This window comes from Balaenoptera acutorostrata, chromosome 6, assembly GCF_949987535.1.
Source record: "Balaenoptera acutorostrata chromosome 6, mBalAcu1.1, whole genome shotgun sequence".
NCBI classification, from domain to species: domain Eukaryota; kingdom Metazoa; phylum Chordata; class Mammalia; order Artiodactyla; family Balaenopteridae; genus Balaenoptera; species Balaenoptera acutorostrata.
Window position 1 is genome coordinate 88,799,880 of NC_080069.1, and position 21,654 is coordinate 88,821,533.

General features: G+C 51.9%; 1 protein-coding gene across 2 annotated transcripts; it reads left to right on the forward strand.

Annotated features, from left to right (window-relative positions):
• Positions 1-567: 567 nt before the first annotated feature.
• GLIPR2 (GLI pathogenesis related 2) lies at positions 568-20,478 on the forward strand. Of its 2 annotated transcripts, XM_007196990.3 has the most exons (5): positions 568-692; positions 9,890-9,998; positions 10,355-10,458; positions 12,312-12,389; positions 18,975-20,478. In XM_007196990.3, exons 1-5 carry the CDS (start codon positions 680-682, stop codon positions 19,133-19,135), a joined length of 465 nt encoding a protein of 154 aa, XP_007197052.1. In that variant the 5' UTR covers positions 568-679; the 3' UTR covers positions 19,136-20,478. The 2 variants fall into 2 exon arrangements, with proteins under 2 accessions (XP_007197052.1, XP_028018360.1); XM_028162559.2 differs by lacking the exons at positions 10,355-10,458; positions 12,312-12,389 and having other exon boundaries at positions 633-692; positions 18,975-19,041.
• Positions 20,479-21,654: the final 1,176 nt, after the last annotated feature.

Here is a 21,654-nt window from a genome sequence, read left to right on the forward strand (position 1 = left end):
TCAGAGCGGGGCTGCAGGAGCCTCCCCGGGACGGCCACGCAGGAGGGTTGGGGAGCGCGCATCTCCCACCTGGACTCGCACCACAGGGTGTGTGCTGGGGAGAGGACGGAGACGCCCTTCGGAGCCCGGGGTCCCTGCGGAGGGGAAGGCGGCATGCTTGCGGCCTTAGGGGTTTGTGGGGGTCAGGCCGCGGGGGGAAGAGCACCGACCCCTGGTGACGCGGGTCGGAACCGACCATCACACCTCGACTGTGAGCCCCGCGGTCCCCGCAGCGCAGCAGTTGCTGAACATCTACCAGGAACAGGGCGAGAGGCCTGGGCTTCCCTCTGCATCCCCATTCAGTGTCCCAAGAGGCACAGGTATCCAGGAGGCCCTGAGCTCCCCGTCCGCACTTGGAGAGCCCTGAGCGGTCGCTGGGGTCCCCACGCGGGGCAAGTTCTCGGGAGCAGGGCGAGAAGGCGCGCGGAGCGCCGGGCGCGCGGTGCCTCCTCCAGGAAGCCGGCGGGGTGGCCCCAGGCGCCTCCTCCTGCAGCTGCCGCTGCCTTATAAGGCGGGGGCCGGGCCGCGCCGGGGGTGGGGCTGCGGCCGCCCGGCCTCCTCCTCGGCTCTCGGAGCTGCGCGGGGCCGGCAGGGAGCGCAGCGCAGCGCAGCGGGAGCCGAGGAGCGCGCGGAGCCTGCCATGGGCAAATCAGGTGAGCCCGCCGGGCCAGCCGGGCCGGGGTGCGGGGATGGCTCGGAGCCCCAGGCTCCGGGGTTTCACTGTCACTCTTCCCGCGGTGGGCTGGATCCCCGGGGAGCGGGTCGACAGCCTCCGCCGGGGCGACACGGCTCCGGCCGCGCTCCGGGACCACTGGGTGCGGGATGGAGGGGCTCGCGACGCGGGCAATTTCCGGGGCAGCCAGGAAGCCGGGGTGGCCGTCGGGCCCTCGGGAGAGAGGGAGGAAGGCGAGACCGAGGGAGGGTCCTCCTGTCTGCGAGCCAGAGATTGCGTCAGGGAGGGCTTCCAGGCGCTGATGGGATTAGCGCTCAGCGTCCGGCCAAGGCGTGGCTTTTGCTTTGTTTCAGGACAGAGTTAGAGTTGGAAAAAGCCACAGAACTGTGACAGCATCTCTTCCTGCAAAACAGCTTGCCCCGACCAACCCTCCGAAAGACAGCTCTGAGCATCCTTTTCTTCTGTCGTTGTCCCTCTTCCTTTAAGCGCCCCTCCACTCCTACCCCGTGCCAGACTCAGTCAGGCTACACACGGCTGCCAACAACGGCTTCCCCTTTCTCTCTGACCTGTCGCGGCCCATCCTCACCACGGTGGCTGTCCCGGTGAAGTCCCGTCATTCCCTAACACCTTCCATCCCACTGTCTGCAGGTGAAAGAGTACACATTCTTCAGCCCCACGGTGGGGCCCTCTGGGAGTTGATCGTCGCCCGTTTCCTCCCCCTGCACTCAGCTATGCTCTGGGAATAGTTCTTCCCCTGGGTTCCCTTTCCCAGAGCTCACCACCACCACCAGCACTCCACCTCTCCCACTTCTGTGAAGTTGAAAATCCTCCCCATCTTTCTCGGCTCAACTCCTGTGCTGGGAGCCCACCCCGATTTCCCCACCTGGTGTCTTCTTTGTTGCAGCCCTCCCAGCAGTCAGGTTGGGACACTACCCAGGCAAAGACCTGTTTCCCACAGACTCCTCACTTTGGGCAGCCAGGAACCATGTCTATCTCAGCATAGTTCCTGCCTCACAGGAGGCTTTTTAATGAACAGCTTTTGAACAGAGTTCAAAAGTTCTGCTTCATGGGAAGTTGAGATTGTCAGCCTCAGGTGGGTAAGGCTGGGTCTCTTCTTGAATCTGTCCTCAAGACCTGGACTTATGAGGTACCAGTGTTGGGAGTAAGTAGCTTTCTCTGGCATTGGTCCTAACCTGCCCTTATCTGTAGTTACAGGTCTGGCTTTCAGCCCCGACTCTGCTAATCACTTGCTGTTTGATCTCTATCAAAGCCCTTTCCTTCTCTGTGCCTCAGTTTCCTCATCTATACAAGGAGGATGGCCTATATCATCCCCAGGGTCTTTTACAGTATGGAAAGGTGACATGCAGTTAAAGAAAAATGTGATAGGTGGCGGATGTGGGGAGAGGAGGGCGGGGACATGAGCATGGCAGATGTGAGAGGGCACTTTGAGATCCCTACTTGGGAAATCAGTTCCTTTCTCTATAGGTTAGGAGAAAATCCACAAATTCTCTAAAGCTACATTTTAATCAGTTGTTTCTGGCTTCTTCCCTAAGAAACAGTTTTCCAGAACTGCTGGGTGCCTATCTTCTATTTGTTCATTCATCCCTCTCCCCCTCTCTCCCTCCCTCCATCCTTCCTTCCCTCCCTCTCATCCTTCCATTCCACCATCTATCAGCTCTGTACCAAGCTGTGGACCCAGTGCTGCGGAGGGCATGGCCCCTGCCCTCAGGAGTGTTCATGTGGATTACGAAATGCACCATAAAGCGGATTGGGGGGATAGACAGGCACCACATGGCTCCAGTAAGAGGTGGAAAGTGATCTAAGCCACAGACAGGTACAGGTGAAGAGCAGTGGGAGCTCAGGGGAGGGGGAAATCTCTGCCCAAGCATCCAATGAAGGCTCCTGGAAGAGGTGGTCAGACCCCAGAGTGTCTTGGAACTTTGGACTTTTTCCGATGGGACCTGGGGGGACCATTGAAAAGCATCGATCTAAAAGCCGAAGGACTAGAGCTGTTCCAGGGTGGAGGGTGGATCAGCTGGGAAGAGGGTGGAGGTGGGAGAGGCTGCTGCAGTTACTCAGGCAAGAGATGACAGAGACGTCTAAGGGACTGGAGAGGAAGCAGGGATGGATTTTCAAGATGGTAGCCTCAAGCAGACTTGGTGACTAACTTGTTGTGAATAAGAAGGAAAGGTTAGCGGTATGAATCTGGGTGCAGGAAGGTGATGACACCTTCTAGGACTGGAGTTGCCGAGTTGAGCAGGATGGTGGTGGAAGACAGGTTAGAGGTGGTTCAGGCAGTTTCCACCCCCCTTCCCATGTCCACCCTCCACATATACCCAGGGACCTTCCAGAATGCTGGCCCTTAGCCACATGTATTTTATTTGTCTCCCTGCCCCCCCCCAAAGACTCTGAGACCCCTGGATAGTATCTGGCTCCCCTAAGGGTCCCCAAGAGAAAATGACTTTTCTGGGTGACACGGGCCCAAACTTGATCTTCCAGGCCACCAGCCTGAGGCTGTCTGTGCCCAAAAGACAGGTGGCATCACAGACGTGTATCCACACAGGGGCTTTTTGTGGTTCCACAAAGACCTTCATAAGGAGCCTGCCTCTTCTGGGCCTCAGTTTCCTCATCACTGCATAGGAGCCCATCTCTTTTTAATCTTCAACCTCAGATATACCCCAGAGTTGTTGGGGTAGTGGGCATTGCTGGAAAAGTGTCACATAACCAAAACAGCTTAAATTCCAGAAGTCACTTGGCCCAGTGTTCAGAGACTTCCAGGTCCGGCCGCTGGCCCTGGTCTCCCTGCTGGGCTTCAGTCTGCAGCTGAGCAGAGAAAGGCAATGGCCTGGAGCTCAGTGGAAGCCTCTAATGTAGTCCCTAATAATAGCGATCACCAATTATTCTGCTCCTGCTGTGTGCCAGGCTTGGAGCTGGGTATTTCATATGTGTTACTAATTTTCGTAACAGCACTGTGAGGCAGTTGTTAGCAGCTGAATAGATTTAAAGAGGTTGAGTACTTCGCCCAAGCTCACACCCTGACCAATAAGTGGACAAACTGGGATTTGTACCCAGCTCTCTGACTTCCCAGCTGGGCGCTGTCCCCTCTACCACAATGACCACTTGTCATCCTGCTTCTCAGCCTGGACTCTGGCCCTTAGGGACATCCACACACCCTCCTGACCCACATCTCCCAGCCCCAGAGGTTATCAGAGCAGAAAGACCTTCAGGGACCAACTAATCCAGGAATTTTCTACTGGGCGGGGCCCTCACGCCTCTGCAGGGGGAGGCCATGTGGCCAGGTCAGTCCCAGCAGTACCGTTTTCATCTGTTGATTCCAAAGAAAGGTTCAAAGAAAGGGTTTCCCTGCTTTGAAGCTATTTTGAAAACCACAGATGTCATCCTTCCTTCTCACACAGGTGGGGAAGCAGGGCCCCGGCACTGGGCAGGGACTTGCCCAGTGCTGGTGGGCAGGCCTGAGTGGCGGCAGGCAGGGCTGGAGAGGGGACTGCCTGTCTGCTGGTGGGAACAAGCGCTCTCCCTGCCCTGGCTCCTTCAGCCCTTCAGTGACTATTGCCCATCACAAAGGGGCAGCCGATACACTGGGACATCCTTGTCATTCTTGCTTAGGGAAAGGAAGATGTATGTAAGGTGAAAAGTGTGTGAGATGCGGGGCAAGGGAGGGACATTCTTAGATCTGGCTCTAATGTGGACTCACTGTGTGACCTCGGGCAATTCACATGTCCTCCTAAAGACCAAAGTTTCCTCCTCTGTAATGAGAAGAATCCTGTCCTCAGGCTTACCCAGTGATGGTGTGAGATTCTCATTCATTTGTTCTTGTGCTCACTTACTCAGTAAATATCTTAGCTCAGAGGTACTGAAAGAGGTCATCAAAGGCCAAGTTAAATACCAGCAGCCCTGCTCCTGTTAAAATCAGGGAAGGGATCTGATGGGGGCAGTTTCCCCCAAGGCCAGGAGGCTAAAGGCTCCTCTGCCCAACAGTAATGATAATAATTATAGCTGACATTTAGTTGAACTATAGTTGTTCACTTTGCTCAGATCTGTTCTAAAGCATTTACGAAGATTAATTTATTTAATTCTCACAACCCTGTGAGGTGAATACTGTTATCCCCATTTTTTATATGGAGTCAATGAGGCACAGAGTGATTAAGCAACTTGTCCAAGGTCACACAGCTAGTAAAAGGCAGAGCTGGGATTTGCCTCTTGAATTTCCTGGAACCCAAGCTGAAAAGAGCTACTCATCTGGAACTCATTGCTTTTTTGTTTGTTTGTTTGTTTTTTGAATTTTATTTTATTTATTTTTTATACAGAGGTTCTTATTAGTTATCTATTTTATACATATTAGTGTATATATGTTTGTTTTTTTAATCAACTTTTTATTCTTTCTTCCTGATAAACTAGCAAAACCAGCTTTGCCCCAAAGGCTTTCTAGCCTCTTGCCAGGGGACCAAACAAAACCAGCTTTGCCCCAAAGGCTTTCTAGCCTCTAGCCAGGGGACCAAAGGGGCCTGTCCATAATTCCTGCCTTGGCCCCTGACGGTCCTGGGCCTCTCTGGTGGGGAGTCTGGAGAGGGCTGAGAAATGAGTCAGCTGGGCTCTGGGAGGCCTCGGAAGAGAATGGATGCTGAGGGAGGAGCCCATCCCAGCCACCAGCTGCGAGGGAGGAGGGGCACGGACCTCCTTAGAGTCTTTATTCAACAGTTAGAAGCTCTGCCCTAAAGGACCTTCAAGAGCCCCCAGTCCAGCCCCACCCAAGACGCCTGCACCCTCCACGCAGCAGAGACTGCCCTGGCCTGCCGCCTTCCCTCAGCCACAGGAGCCAGGCCCAGGCAGCCCCTTCCACCTTTCAACAGCTCTGGCCTTAAGCCCCAGGTCTGCCCCCTGGAGCTTCTACTCCACAGCCCCTGATTTTCCTCTAGGGCCCCTCACGCCGGTCTGTCTATAAAGTCCTTGGCACAGAGGAGGCTCTTGAGAAATCTTAGTTCTTTTCTCCTCTTCCTTCTTCCTCTGCTTTCCCCTCAGAGATTTGAAGGCGGTTGCCAACCCCACTGGGCTGATCCTCCTCCTGGGTCTGGTGGCCCTCTCTTTCTCTTCTCAATGATTTCCTCTGTCTCGTGACCCTTGGGGTGGGGTGGGGTTAAGGGCAGGGTTTCTCTCCTCGTGGGCCTACCTCTGGACCAGTTGTGGGAATGTGGACAGGTTACTTCCTTCTTCAGCCTCAGTTTCCTCATCCAAAAAATGGGTACAGTAGTGGAAGCTCCCACAATGGTGGTGAGAAGTAAATCAGATCTTGCACAGGCCTGGCACCTAGAATGGTTGGCCATCGAGCAGAAGAAAGGTCCTCCTTCATTCCAGGCTGGTACCCTGAGGCTGTGTGACCTCTGAGCCTCAGTTTACTCTCCCACAAAATGAGGGCATAATCCCTCCCTTCCCCTCCCCCCCAACCATGGGGTGGCTCTGAGGGCTCTCCCTGCCTGATGCAGGGATTTGTGGGTTTTCTTTGACTCCTTTTTTCCTTATGTTTATCTGCTCTCAGGTTTTTCTAAAAAAGTGAGGCGTGCCTCTTTCTGGGTGTGGTCATCAGTGGTATCTTGCCTCCCTGAGGCTGCGGTTCTGCTCACAGGGGCCGCCTGGACTGGGACTGGCTGCCGTGTTGGGAGGGGACTCGTGAGTCAGCCAGGGGTGTGGTCATGGGGCCCCCAGGCCTCCCAGCCAGGCGCAGGGAGAGAGGGCACCCCTCCTGACCCCTCCCTAGGAACCCTGGCCCAGGGCACTGGCTCTGCTGGAGACAATGACTGGCTTCAGCTTCTGGGCCACGAACTTAGATTGGGCACAGGAACTTTCACTTTTGTTTCACTACTTCCCACATTCTGGGAGTGCAGTGACCTAGTTTTTGGCAGCTTTATGTCCTCTCTGCCAAGGAGACTGCAGGGCCTGAGCACTCCAGAGTCCAGTGTATCCTCACCCCAGCACTCAGAGCTGTCTTTAAACGGGCTTCACCTTAGCGACCCACCCATTCCCCTTATCCCCACCTCCTCCTCACATACCCGGGATACACCAGATCCCTTCCACACTGGCCCTTTCTGCGCTTTTGTCTCCTCATCACCTCCTCCAGGGAGCCTTCCCTGATACATCTGTGGTCACCATTGCCCATGCCACTCAGTCCCATGCATCTCCCGTAGTGTCCCACTGTGGCCTGCCTGGGACATAGGAGCTGGAAGGGACATTAGTATGGGCCTGGCCAGGTCTGTCACTCAGATAGAGACCTTCTGCCACTTTGTGTGTATCCACATCTGCCCTTGCATGGACACATACACTTACCTTGATCACTCCTTAGACAAGCTATGAACTCCTGGAAGTTTGGGGTCAGTCGGTCATCTTGCCTCCTCTCACCCCTACCCTGATGGGACCTTATGGGATCTAAGGGTTGGAAGGGACTTAAAGGTCATCTGACTGGGTCTCCAGTGCCTGAATCCCTCTGAGAGGCATCATCTGCTTGTTTGCCCCCAGTGCTGGAGAGCTCACTACCTTGCAAGGTAGCCTTTTCAGTCTTCAGAAAGCTTTCATGGAGAGAAAGATCTTTCTTAGGCTGAGCTGAAATCTGTCATCCTGGCTTTTCCACCCACTGGCCCCAGCTCTGCCCTGTGGTGCCCCAGAATTCAGCAGAGCCCTCTACGGTGTCTTCCAAAGTCTGATCTTCTCCTGTACTTGCAACCATCCCTTATAAGACCACATATCCAGCCCCTCCTTCACCTCATCACCATCTCTGAACACACTTCAGATTCTCACTGCCTCTAATGCAAGGTGGGGGCTGGGCTGGGTGAAGCATTCCAGCTGGACACTGGCTTGTGCAACGCATCGCCCTGGAGCCCGTGGGTTTCTGGCCGCCATGCCACCCAGCTGACTCCTGAAGTGTTGTCAGCGAGGCCTCAGTGTGGTTCCCATGAGTTGCTGTGGCTCCCGCCACTTGCACCTGAGATATTCTTTAAAAGCCTCTGTGACTCCATTATCCAAGGAACGTGCTAAACCCACAGTCTTTTTATTTAATTGTGGTAAAAAACACATGACATAGAATTTACCATCTTAACCATTTTTTAGTGTAGTGTAAAGTATATTCACATTGTTGTAAAACAGATCTCCAGAACTTTTCCATCTTGTAGATCTGAAACTCTATACCCATTAGACAGCACCTTCCCTTTTCCCCCCTCCCTCCAATAAACCCGAAATCCTTGTCTTTTGCACCAACAAGGGCTTGGCCGGCCTCTTGGCCACAGAGGCCTGAGACTTCAGGTGGAAGCTCCACCCTCTGCCTTGTGCCCAGTTACCATCACCAGGGTTTTCACCCACATGCCTTTGTCACAGCATCTCCCCATCTCTGCCTGTCAACCCAGATCTCCCAGATCCTGGCATTCAGCACCCCTCTCCCACCCCTGTCCCTGTCCCACTCCACATTACTGTGACTGGACCCCACTGGACTGCCCTGCCAGGCCCTGGAATGTTTGAGGTCAGGACCACTCGCTGTCCAATATCTCGGAAACCCCTAAAGCTCAACCACCACTGGCATAGCCTGCAGTTTCCTTCCCTCTCCTGGGTCGGCGTCTAGCCCAAAGCTCTGGAGGGCAAGCCCTGGGTCTTCTTCCCTCACATCCCCTCAGAGGCCCAGTGGGATTCTATCTGAAGGCCCAGGAGACCTGGGGGATCTGGCTGAGGGAGGGGAAGAGGACCCCTGCTGGTTCATCTTCACGGCCTCTGGGGGAAAAGACAGCAGAGGAGGAGAAAGGTGGCTGGTGAAGGTGACCTGGGCCAGTGGACGGAGGGGTGCTTCTTTCATCCTCCCTGCCCATGGCCAGGCCTCATGGGCAGGCTCCCTCCAGAGGGGACTAGCTCAGTGTTATGGACCCTCTGTGGCCATCGCTCATAACTCACCCAGCTCACACCCCCGTTTCCATGGTGGGGGGGTGGGGGGAGGGGGAGGGGGGACTCCCAGATTCCTAAGGCTGCGCTCTGTGCCTTCACAATCTTAGCCTGGCCAGCTCCTGTCCAGACATCTGTGGGGCCTCAAATCAGGGGTCACCTTCCTGATCCCCCAGACCATGTTAGGCTGCTTTTCTCTGAGTTCCTCTTGACCTGTGCTCACCTGCACCTTGGCCCTACCACACTGTTGGCTAGTGTCTGTTTACAAGGCTGTCTCCCTTCTGGGTGTGAGCCCTTTGAGGGCAGGACATGGCTGATTTGTCTCTGGACCCCCAGCGTACAATATGTGACCTCGCACAGAGGAGGCACTCAGAGAGCAGATGAACAGAGGGATGGGTTGGGATTGGATGGATGATGGGTGGGTGCTTGGACGCTGATGCTTAGATCATGAATCAACAGGTGGATGGATGAGTGGTGGAGAGATGGATGGAGGATGTGGGATGGATGGGGTTCCATTTCAGATCCGAATTGAAGTGACCTCTGTCCACTACTGACCTGGCCTACCCTTGGCTTCACCACTTCTTGGCCTTGCTCTTTCTGAGGTTGTGACCCAGTTGGACACAGGCTCCACCTCTTCCCTCACCTGCAAGCCTGAGCCCAGCTGATCCCACCCCACCACTGCGTTCTTTCCCACACTCTCCCCTCTCTCCGCTTCCCAGTGCTGTCCTACCCTGGTTGGTCCTCTTCTCTTCATCTGTCCCTCTCTCTCGGGACAGTGCAGGCACCCCTCCACCCCAGCCATGCCTGTTCTCTCTGGGCTCCCACCTCCAGCCCTTCCCAGTCCCCCCCACCATGCACTGTAGGTCCGCTCTGAGATACCGTCTCCTTCAAACATTTTCTTGCAGAAGTCCTGCTGCTTCCTTTCCAGCCTCCCACCATCTGCTCTGCACCTCCAGCCCATCCCCCACTCAGCAGCCAGCAGGGTCTTCCAGAAACACAGCTCTCCTCAGCTCACTTCCCCGCCCCCATTCAGTCGCTTCCTATTGCCTTGGATAAAGATCCAAAGGCCTAACATGCCCCATGGGGCCCTGCGTAGTCCAGGGGGCATCAATGTGCAGAGACTGGGGCAGCAGCCTGGGCACGTGGCCTGAGGTTTGAGCTGGGCTTCGCTCTGAAGCCCGCTGGCGTACTTTCCGTGGCTCTTTTCTCCACGCTGAGACAGTCTCCATCTTGAAATCATTGCAGCTTCCAAGCAGTTTAATGACGAGGTCCTGAAGGCCCACAATGAGTACCGGAAGCAGCATGGCGTCGCCCCGCTGAAGCTCTGCAAGAAGCTCAACCGGGAGGCTCAGCAGTGAGTCCCCCCAGGGCCCCGGGCAACTCGGGCCCCTCCCGGTGCTGCCACTGCTGCAGTCCCAGATGGGCTCTGGAAGGCAGGCGGGACGTGGGTTGGGGGGCAAATACAGCCAGACTTGAATAACCACTCTGCCACTTACCCAGGCAGGTCCCCTTGTTCCTCTGAGCCTCGGTTTGCTGCTCTGTAAAATGGGACTGGAGTGGGGGCTTAGACAAGATGCAGGTGTGATGCTCCTGATTGCCTCGGCGAGCCCAGGGCAGGGAAGGAAGCTCAGCCACACCAGGTTAGGGCTCCTACTCTGGGGGCTTCCCTGGGCTGTACTCGCTCTAAGGAAGCACCGTGGACTCCGGCAGGTATTCAGAGGCCCTGGCCAGCACAAGGATCCTCAAGCACAGCCCGGAGTCCAGTCGTGGCCAGTGCGGGGAGAACCTGGCGTGGGCATCCTACGATCAGACAGGTGAGTCGTTTCTCGGCTCCCCTCCTCCTGCGTGAGCCGGGCCTAGGACATCCAACGTGCAGGCCCCTTCGGGCCCCAGCGCCCTCCGTGGTGTCGTCGCCGTGATGCAGCCACAGGCCCAGAAAGGGAAGAGAACCCCAGAGCTGTCTGTCTGCTCCCAGGAGCTGACTGCAGCTCACCACAAGGTCTCCGATGGCCAGCTCAGGGCCAGGCCTGCGCTGGCTGCCAGGGACACAGAGATGACTCAGACTGCCCGGTCCCACCCCCTTTCCAGAAGAACTCCCAGCAGAGGAGTGAGGGCGGGGAGACAGACCGTTTCTGTGCTGAGTCTCAGCCTGACCAGGCCTGCGGGCCCTGAAGCATCCCCAGCCTCAGAAAGATTTTACGTTCCTCATGTTCTTCTGAAAATATTTACAGTGCTTGTGTATTAACTTTCTTCACGAGAAAAATGCAATAGAGCTTTTTTCCGTGCTGGAAAAAGTAATCATAATGGGAAAGACAATTCCTCATCCAAGGTCACAGCCTGGAATGGTGATCCCACCGCACTGACCAAACATTCTTGAGCTTCCTGGCTCTGACAAGGCTGTCGTGGCTTTTTAGGAAAAATGCTGGAGAGAGCTACCTCGTGCTCTGAAGCTTTCCCCAAACTCCCGCGGGAGAATGACTGCTCCTTCCCCGGCCTCACATTCCTGGGAGTTCCCTGGGGAGGCCCTGGGAGTCCTCTTGGTTTCCCTGGGGCAGAGTCCCTCCAGGAGAAGTGTGCGCTTGCTGCCCGGGAAAGCAGGAGCCTGAGGCCTGCGGCCCCTCCCCAGGCTCAGGCTGTGGGCCTTGGCGGGGAGAAGGGAGAGGGGTGGGAAAGAGCCGGCAGGAGACATGGCTCCTCCTCGCACTGGCTCCCTGTAGAGCTTTGAGCAAATCTGCTACGTTCCCTGGTCCCAGTTTCCCCATCTCTACAGAGGGGGGTTGGGTAGGACATCTCTAGGGCAGGGGTTCCCCACCCTGGCTACACACTGGGATCTTTTGTGGAGCTTTCAAAAAATACTAGTGCCTGGATCTCTCGTCCCGAGACACTGATACAGTCCGTCTGTGGCAGGCCCCAGGCATCAGTAATTTTGAACAGTTCCCCGGCTGCGGCCACTATGCAGCCACTGTTCTCGAAGGACTTGCTCCTCAAAGTGTGGCCCACGGATGAGCAGCAGCACCTGGGAACTTGTTAGCAATGCGGACTCAGGGCTCCACCCTAGATCTTCCAGAGTCAGAATCTGCATTTTAACAAGAGCCCCAGGTGATTCGTGCACTCATTCAAGTTCAAGACTTACTGCTCTGAGGTCCCAGGCTCCCAGCTCTCTGGCCCTGAGATGAGCCACTCCCAGGGAGATGCTGTGGCCAGTGGATGCTCCGGGGGAGTACCCTTCTGCCTGCAGTGGAGACCTTGACCCACCGGCCCAATTACATTTCCTCCTGCGGGTGTTTCAGGAGCCAGACTTGGGGTGGGATGAGGGTGTGGTCTCCCGGAAACTCGGAGCATCATTAGAAGCCCTTGGAGTACGTTGCATTCAACCCGATTGTACAGAACGGGGCAGGCCTTGCCCAGGATTACACAGTGAATTAGTGTCAGGGCAGGGACACAGATGCTGGTCCCCTGACCTCAGGCCAGGGCTCCTCCCAACCCCTAACAAGGCCCTCCCTTCAGCCTGGATGTGCTCATGGGCAGGAGTCCCCATGTCAGCTCGTTGGTGCTTTATGAGACATCTAACTGTGGGATGGGTGCTTTGGGGTTAATGGGAGAAGATGGAAGGAATAGGGAGTCGGTTGATTTTGCTGCTGAGTTTTAAACTGTCTTTTCCATACAGGAAAGGAGGTGGCTGATAGATGGTACAGTGAAATCAAGAACTACAACTTTCAGCAGCCTGGCTTCACCTCCGGGACAGGTGAGTGACATGGTCACACCAGTGACCTGGCCCTGGGCTGGGTTGCAGTTTGGGTCTGACTTCAGAGAGGAACTAACCCTCTGAAAATCAATCATTTCTCTCCTGTTTCACCTCTTCCATATTTCTCTGGTTGGACTTTGCCCAGAGGGCAAAACCCTCTTTCCCCAACACCTCTCCCAACACACACACACACACACACACACACACACACACACATATCCCCCCATCCAAGAGCACCCAAGCTGCCGATTCCTGCCCCACCAGCTCAAGGCTCTTCACCTGACTGGAGTGTGATATAAGGAGGCTGTGGATGTCAAAGGCCGCTGAGTGTTTCTTTCCAGGAGTGACGCCTCAGCGCTTTGAACCCGTCATGCCACTTCTGCTCCTGTTCCCCTCCAATCCAGCCTGCTCCCCAGCAGCCAGAATGTTCTAAGACCCTTTCTGCCCACGCTGCTCTCCTGATTAAGCTGCCAGGGGCTTCCTGGGGCCATCAAGAAGAGGGCCAAGCTGCTGGCTCTCCTCCTGGTCTTAACTCCCACATCCCCCCACGCCCCCACATCCTTCCTCTCTGCCCCTCACTCCTCACAACCTCCCAGGCATTCTCCCTTCACCTTTATACTCGAGTTTGTCGTTCAGGTGAGCTTGGAATGCAGAAAGCTTGGATCTAGTCTCAGCTCTGACACTATTAGTTGTGTGAACTTGGGTCAACTCCCTGTTCTTCCCTGTCCCCAAGGGAGAGGGACAAGGTGGAGGCCTCTATGGGCCGTTCTGAGAGCCAGTATTTAGATGCAGGGAACCGGCCACGGGACCATCAGCCTTTGCCATAGGCCTCCCCGGTGAGCAGTAAATGGTTAGCTTACTAAAGCCCTGGTCAGCCGCTCCAAGCTCTGGGCTCCCCGCTGCCCCTCAGCAGGAATCACCAGGCTCCTGTCTTTCCTCAGAACCAACTCACATCCACCCAGGGCCCAGGATGGGTTGGAAGGGGCTGTGGATTTCTCTGACCAGAAGGCACCAGGGAAACTGAAAAGGGGGTTCTCTGTCCACCCCCCATTCCTCTACCCCATCCCATCCCACCCATGGGTAGAGCCACTTATGGCTTCTTACCCTCTGGAGGATTCTTCAGAAGCAGGAAGTGACATGTTCTCAGAGCCAGTCACCGTTTCCTGTGGTCTGTGCTCACCCCTTTGGGCAGGGGTTCTTGCAGCCGTGTGGGGAGAGGTAGAAGCGTCTGCCCTGCGGGGCAGGACAAGGAGGCCACTGTCAGGCCCTGAGTGAGAACTGCTGGTTCTGTGGCAATTAGATTTGAGAGGTGAGGGAGGGAACGGTGACAACCTGCCACCAGTGATTAAGGACATGTAGGCAGAACCTGGTCTTCTTTTCATAAAGATCAGTGACCAGAAGACGTTTTATTTCACAGCGTCTGGATCTCCTTTTCCGTTGAGCAAGATTCTTGAGCAATCAGACATGTGTCAGAGCAAGTGATTGGCGTTGCTCGTGTGTGCACGCCCCTTGACAGTAAAAAGCATCTCCGCCTCCATGGCCACGTAACCCTGCTACACCGTTTGAAGGTGGGGCTTTATTCCACCCATTTGCAGAAGAGAAACTGAGGCCCAGAAAGGGGAAGAGACTTCTGTTTACCTTCTATCCTCAATCTGATGCTTTTTCCATGGCCCCTGCTCCAAGGTGGGAATCTCTCAAGTGTCAGAGCTGGAGATGGGACTCAACTTTCCGTGATCACTGACCCCCTGTGATCCTGTCTGTTGCCCCACATCTCCCAGCCCTAAAGAGGAAAACCCCAGAGCCTCCAGCCCCTATGCCATCCCAGGTGCCAGTGGACAATGCCTGGGGTCACACACAGCCTGATCCTCAGACGGGAGCACAGCTTTGGGTGGTGATATAAGCGGGGCTCTCAAGACCCTTAAAGATGCTCAGGCCCATCCCCCATGAGTCAGCCTCCCCCAGAGCTGCTTCTCGCTGCACCATGGTTCAGGGGTTCCCTGACCTGAGTCCATGTTGTAGGTGAAAAGGCCTTTGAAATATCCTATAATCTGTCCTAAGCCCACCCCACCTGGGTCAAAGTCTTGTGATGAAGGACACTGTTCTGTGCTTTGTGCTGAGCGGAGAAAAATAGCTTCTTGCAGTCCCTTTATGTTTTCTTCTAATGAGTAGGCTTTGTTTATTCTGAATAAATAATACTTTTATATGACATGAAATTTGCAAGCTGTATAAGGTGGAAAGTCTTCCTTCTGTCCCTGGCCTCCAGCGCTTTCCCTCCCAACCAGTAATACCAGTTTCTTGTGTATCATTCTAGAGATGTTGTGAACCAGCAGTTGTATAAATGCTCTCTTTTCCCTTTTTTATACCCTGGTGTCAGATAGATGATCTGTTTTGCACTTGCTTTGTTCACACAGCAGGTTGGCAGAGATTGTTCCATATCAATACAGAAAGAGATTTCTCTTTCTTATGCATTATTCTCTTGCAAGGATGTACTGTAACTTATTCAACTTGTTTTTCAAATGCATATTCTAGGAAGTTTGGGTCCGTAGCAGGAAAGAGGATGTGATCCCTTTAGGAAAAAAAAAGAAAAAGGAAGCTGTTAGTAGTTTAGGGTTAGAAACCAGTGTGTATCTGATGGTTGCTAAGGAAGTTGTGTCCTTTAATTCATCTCTAAATACCCAGGCTTAATTATCTCTGTGCAGACAGAAACCTCTCCAGTCAGAAGAAAGATTACTTAGTCTCATCTGTTTGGAATAGGCTTCCATGGGCATTCACACTGCTGGTGCGCATGTGGTGTCTGTAATTATTTTCTTGGCAACCAGTGGATAAATGGCAGCTCTTCCTTGTCTGGGTGACAGAGAGAGTGGGTGGCTCAGTGGCCAAAGCATGTGGTCTCTTGGAGAAAAGGCTTGTATGAAAAAGGGCATGAGCCTTAATGAAAAGACAGTCTAAGGGACTTCTCTGGCAGTCCGGTGGTTAAGACTCCATGCTTCCAATGCAGGGGGCTTGGGTTCAGTCCCTGGTTGGGGAAGTAAGATCCCACATGTCTCATGGTGTGGCCAAATTAAAAAAAAAAAAAAAAAAAAAAAAGAAAGAAGAAGAAGAAAAGACAAGACAGTCTATAGAAGCAGTGACACCTGGCAAAGCTGCTGACAGCCTGGAGATGGGAAAGAGATGTGACTCAAAAGTGTAAGGACCAAGGGTGAATTGGAAAGTAGTGTTTCTTCTTTTCTGAGGTGAGAATCAAAGTGTATTGAGCAGCAGTTAACATGAGCTTAAGGATAAGTGGTCAGGATGCATACTTGTACTTAGTGTTTGTTTTCTTTTAATTCTTGCTTTGATTGTATCACATCAACCCTACTGATGAGTGTTTATGTTTGCTTATTTTCATAAAGAATTTAGTAACCTCAAATCTTTTAGGGATGTAGGCAAAGAAATAAACTATACCTAAATTTCAAAATTGTAAAAATGGAGTTCATTTATAGGGGGAAAAAACCACAATTTAATTAATGAAAGTTTATTTAGTCCTTACCAAATACAAGACACAATGGGAAATATCAACTCTGTCTCTTCCCTGAATGGAAGAGTGTGGGTACCAGCCTGTCTCTTTCCTTCCTTCCTTTCTTCCTTTCTTTCTCTTTCTTTCCCTTTCTCTTTCTTTCTTTCTTTATTTTGTGGTGAAATACACTTAACATAAATTTACCGTTTTAACCATTTTTAAGCATACAGTTCAGTGGGATTAAGTACATTCATGTCGTTGTGCACTCATCACCACCATCCATCTGCTGAACTTTTTCATCATCCCAAATTGAAACTCTAAACCCATTAAACAATAACTCTTATCCTTTCCTACCACCCCCAGCCCAAGCCTTGTTAACTACTATTCTACTTTCTGTCTCCATGAATTTGACTATTCTACCTATATAGGTAAGAATCCTACAATATTTATCCTTTTGTGTCTGGCTTATTTCACTTAGCATAATACCCTCAAGGTTCATCCATGTTGTAGCATATGTCGGAATTTTATTTCTTTTTTAAAGTTGAATAATATTCCATTGTGTATACATACAACATTTTGTTTATCCATTCATCGATCGACAGGCAGTTGTTTTCTTTCCCCCTTTTGGCTGTTATCAATAATATTGCCATGAACACTGGTGTACAAATATTTGAGTTCTGCTTTCAGTTCTTTTGGGTGTATGCCTAGAAGTGGAATTACCGGATTATATGGTAATTTCTGTATTTAATTATTTTAGGAACTGCCATACTGTCTCCCACAGTGGCTGCACCATCTTACATTCCCATCAGCAAAACAAAAGGGTTCCAATTTCTCCCCATCCTCACCAACATTTGTTATTTGGTTTTGTTTTTTAAATAATTTCCATCTTAACAGGTGTAAAGCGGTTGCCCTCTTTCTTTCCTAACCAGCCACTGGAAGCTTAGCTACTCTGATCACAATTTTCCTCCTTCCCTCTGTCTCTTCCTTTCTTCATCAGATATTAATTGGGCATCTACTATGTGCCAAGCCCAGTGGTCAATAAGACAGATATGGTGCCTGCCCTCAAAGAGGAAACATAATCTCTTCGGGGTTGTTTTCGAAAATGAATGCCATTCTGTGACATGGCAGTAAATATCCCATTGACCTGTCAAAGGATCTCTATGAGAAAGGTGAGAAGGATGAACTCCCAATCTCTACTCCCAGGAGACGAGAATTTATGGTCATTGAGCAAAGAGTATGTTACAGCATCAGCTCTTTGACCCCAAAGCAGGAGGGGAGTTAGAAGCTAAGCTATGTTAGCAGTTTGAAAATACCAGTGAGTGAGGGGCAGGCAGCCTGAACAGTGGCAGAATGATGCTGGGAAGCCTTGGCAAGCCACAGAAGCACCTGGAGGGGCAGGCAGTAGCTTGAGAAGGAACTGGGCTATTTGGCTCAGAGCAGAGGGAACTGAAGGAGGCTCTAACTTGTCAAGGTCTCAAAGAGCTCTCAAAACATAGAAAGCCTGCACTTCCAGTGGTGGCAGAACTCAGTCCAAGATGGTTCTTCCATATGCCTTTCATTCATTCACTCATTCATTCCATTCATTCATTCAACCAAGGTTTATTTTACATTTTCCATGTGTCAGGCTGTGCCAGGGCACTGCGTGTACTTTGATGAATAAACCAATTTGGTTCCTGCCCATGTGGGGCTCATGGCCTAGTGAAGGGGCCAAACAATTAGCAAAATATCAAATATATCATTGCAAATGGTAAGAATGCTACGAGGGGGAAAATGGTGCAATAAGACTCTCTGGGGAGGGAGGTGTTCAGGAAATAAGAGTGATTGTGAAAGGCCTCTCTGAAAAAGTGACATTTGGGCTGAGACCTAGGGGACAAGAAAACGCTGGTCATCAGAAGAGCGTTGCATACAGTGGCCAGTGTGTACAAGGGCTTTATAGTCGGAAATAACCGGATGTGTTCAGGGAATGGAAAGGAGGCCACTGGGGCAAAGCATTCACTCTCGTTTTAGGTACGACTAGAAACAATGGAAGGATTTTTAAGCAGAGAAGTAAACAGATATGACTTATGTCTCAAAATGATCACTCTGGCTATGTCAGTGGAAAGTGAATTGCGGAGGCAAGGGTGGATGCTGGAGAGCCGGGCGAAGGCTGTTGCAGTGGTCCCAGTGAGAGAAGTTTGCGCTTGAGACCACAGTTTGGGGAGTGGACGGACTAGAGATGTATTTTGGAGTTAGATTCTTCAGGACTGAATGGTGGGTTGTTGTGGGGAAATGAGCGGGAGGGAGGAATACAGAGCCACCCTGAGGATTTTGCGCACAGAGGTGCCAGTCATGGAAATGGGAGGGACCAAAATCAAGAGTGAGCTTTGGGCAGGTTAAATTTGAGATGCCTGTGAGTCATCCAAGTGGAAATGTCAAGTAAGTAGTTGTGTTTGGAACACAGAGGAGAGATTTGGGCTGGAGAAAGAAATTTGGGAGCCAAGGAAAGATGAAATTGCCTAAAGAGTGCAAAAAGAAAAGATAAGAGAGCCCAGGATTGAGCCTTGGGAAATGCGGGTCCTCCAATATTCACAAGTGAGATGGAAGAGGAGGAGGAAGAGGCAGTGACATGGGAGGAATGCCAAGAGAGGAAACCAAAAGAGGAGAGTCCTTTGAAAAGCGAAAGAGTCGACTCCATTAATGTTCCTGAGATGTCAAGTAAGATGAAGACAAAAGGTGACCATTGGGAAGGAACATGGAGATCATTGGTGACCTTGAAGAGTACAGTTTGGGGGGAGGGGTGGAAGCAGGTGGCAGGTAGGGTGGCATCCTAATTGTTGGGGTCTCTGGGCTTTGCCATGATCTCTGGGAGACCATGAAACCTTTGGGCATCCGAGAGTGAGATGAGTAGGGTCTTTGTGGCTGACTGAGAGGACCTGATGCATTAGAAAATCGGTCAGTGTTTTGTGTCTCCTTCCTCTGATTGGTGGCTGAAGATCAAGCCTCTAACAGCATGGCAAGATGGCACAGGGGTTCAAGAGTCCCTTGAAACATCATTCTCCAGGCTTTGCTAACTAATCTGTTTCCCTCTCCCCATGACTGTTCCCCTACAGGACATTTCACTGCCATGGTATGGAAGAATACAAAGAAGATGGGAGTGGGGAAGGCATCTGCAAATGATGGGTCCTCCTTCGTGGTGGCTAGATACTTCCCAGCAGGGAATGTCGTCAACCAGGGCTTCTTTGAAGAAAATGTCCTGCCTCCAAAGAAGTAATTTGTCCAATGTAACGGGAAGGTGGCAGACTTAAGAACTTGGATTTGAAGTGCCTAGAACAACAAAAACTCAGCTGTGTGTCTGTCCCTGTGGGTGTATGTGCTTGCTTGTGTGATGCTATGGGTCCCTTGAGCACACACTCGGTTTTACGGTTCTGCATGAATTCATTCTTACCAAAGAAATGAGCATATGAAGCCTTTACCTTGATGGTTCCCTAGACTGCAATTATTTGGACTTTGGGGGGGGGAAATCAATTTTTAAACTTTAAAAAATTTTTTTAAGCAAACTCCTTTTGTACCTTTCTTACTTATAATATCCATCCCTGGACTTTCTGTATTCCAAATGTTTGTGATGCTGAGAAAATGAAGTTCATTTTATGTGACCTTCATGCATTGTAATCTACTTTTGGTAGATATTTAAGAATATTAAACCCTCATTAAATGTGACACAAGATACAGCTTTAAACACATAAATATAAAGCAGCTTCCATCGGAAACACGGGGTAGGCAGGGGCTCCATTTCACAGAATTACTGAGCTTTCTCAGTTGTAAGCCATGATGTCATCTGCACGCCTCCTGGAATTCTCTAGTGGGATTGCCAAAGAACAAATGGAGAAAAAAGCTTTACTTCCTTGCATTTTTCTACCTTCCACCGCCCCTTGCCCACCCACCACCCTCCCTTTTTTCTTAAAATCCTCTGGCATTTCAGAGTTCAATATGCCCCCCAGCACCACCTTGGTTTCTAGGGAGCTGGGCTAGGCCTGCGACTCACCCATCCCCCACTCGGCCTGGTGGCCCAGGGCCTGTTCTGGGAGAAAGCCCCTCACACTGCCTGGGCTCTTGGCCAAGCAGCCTTGGAGGATGAAGTCAGTGAGCGTGGGGGTGAGGGTGAGCTCACTCAGGGCCCCCAGAGGAAGCCCTCCAGCCTCTGCCCTCCCCCCAACACACAGGGTGGGAGCCCGGGGCGTGTTCCTGGCAGCTGTGCCTGCAGCTGTGCTGCTACTCCCTCCAGGAATGTGTGACAGGCCCAAGTGTTCCAGGGAGATATCTCCCACGCGGGGGCTTAGAGTCGCTAATTTAGTTCCGTGTTTTGCCTCAAACTACACAAAGTCCTCTTGAATAACGACTTCACGTGGTCCATGTGGGAGGGACCAACCCAGGCGCCAAGCTGTGTGTCCTTGAAACCGTGGCATCTCCAGGTGGTGAGATAGGCAGGGCTGGGGGTCTGTGCAGGCCAGTCTTTGAAGGTCTCTGTTGCACTGTGAACACAGGCTCATGCTGGGCCCTTCATTTCACCCAGGGATATTGACTAAGACAACAATAAAATCTTTTTTGTTTGTGTAATATCTTACTCCCATGTGATTCATGCCCGATTCTTTATCAGTGACTAAGGTAATCCATAACTCTTGAGTTCCCATCTTAGGTAACTCAAGATTCTGAATACCTCCAACCTCTCCCCTGTAGACTGTGCTCCTTAGGTGGCTATGTTTTGAATCACGTGACCTACCATCACACAGCTGACTGGACTAGAGTGGACATGTGATCCAAGGGCAGCCAATCCCTAGGCTGGCCATGCACTGGGAATTGGAGCCAAGAAATATGGAGAGAATTTACCAGTGGAACTGAAAAAATAAGGATGCCACGAGTTTGAATAAAGGCCATGGCAAGCCAAAGCTATATGCAAGCCCTGTTATGAGTTGGAAATATATAGAAGTGAGAAAGCCAGTTGTTAGAGGTATAAAGCAGGTGGAAATACGGAAAGACTCTTCTTGATCTTTCTAGTTCCAGGCCAAATCTGTATCTTTAAAACATACCCTTCATTTTCTTCAGGGCTTCCCAACAAGTTGATATATCAACTGATGGTCCCCAGAAGATTAGAATATTAGAGTCCCCTCCCTTCGGGAGTTTCCAGGAACAGAAAATGCTGAGCTGGGCAGGAAGCTGAGGATGGATGGAGTAGAGAGACCCAGCTGAGGGCCTTGAGCTGAGGTCCTATTCTGGCCACACCTGGGCAGCTACCACGAACAACACAAACTCAATGACCAGTCACTGAACTTTCTGGGGCTCCTAGGGATACACTCTGCCCAATACACACATACATAACCAGGTGGTGGACACTGGCAGGCTGCCAGCCGCTTTAGGCTGGCATCTGTTTCCTCAGTTGGCTGGAGTAAGGGACAAGCTGACCAGGGGAGATTTCCAGGCTGAAGACAAGCCAGACCACAAAGCTGGCTGAGCGGGTGGGCACAAATCTAACTTCTTTAATGGATTTCTTAAAGATGGCAACTCCCACAAGTTCAACAGGAGCAGAAGACAAGCCAGATTGTCGGCTCTCCTTTGCAGCCAGAGGGCAGAGGAAGGAGTTGGGAACCCTGGCTCCCAGCCCTAGCTCTGTGAACTGAGTTGGACGAGCCCCTTCCCGCCTCTGGGCCCCAATCTGTCCAGCTGTACAAGGTCTGGCACATGGAGTTAAGTCTAGTGGATGCTCTCAGGTCTCCATGACAGCCCATAAGCCCAACT

Excerpts from the sequence above, each read along its gene's own strand:
- GLIPR2 (XM_007196990.3), top strand. Across the intron at positions 9,999-10,354 it reads CTCAACCGGGAGGCTCAGCA|GTATTCAGAGGCCCTGGCCA; the intron begins GTGAGTCCCCCC and ends GGACTCCGGCAG. Across the intron at positions 10,459-12,311 it reads GGCATCCTACGATCAGACAG|GAAAGGAGGTGGCTGATAGA; the intron begins GTGAGTCGTTTC and ends TTTTCCATACAG.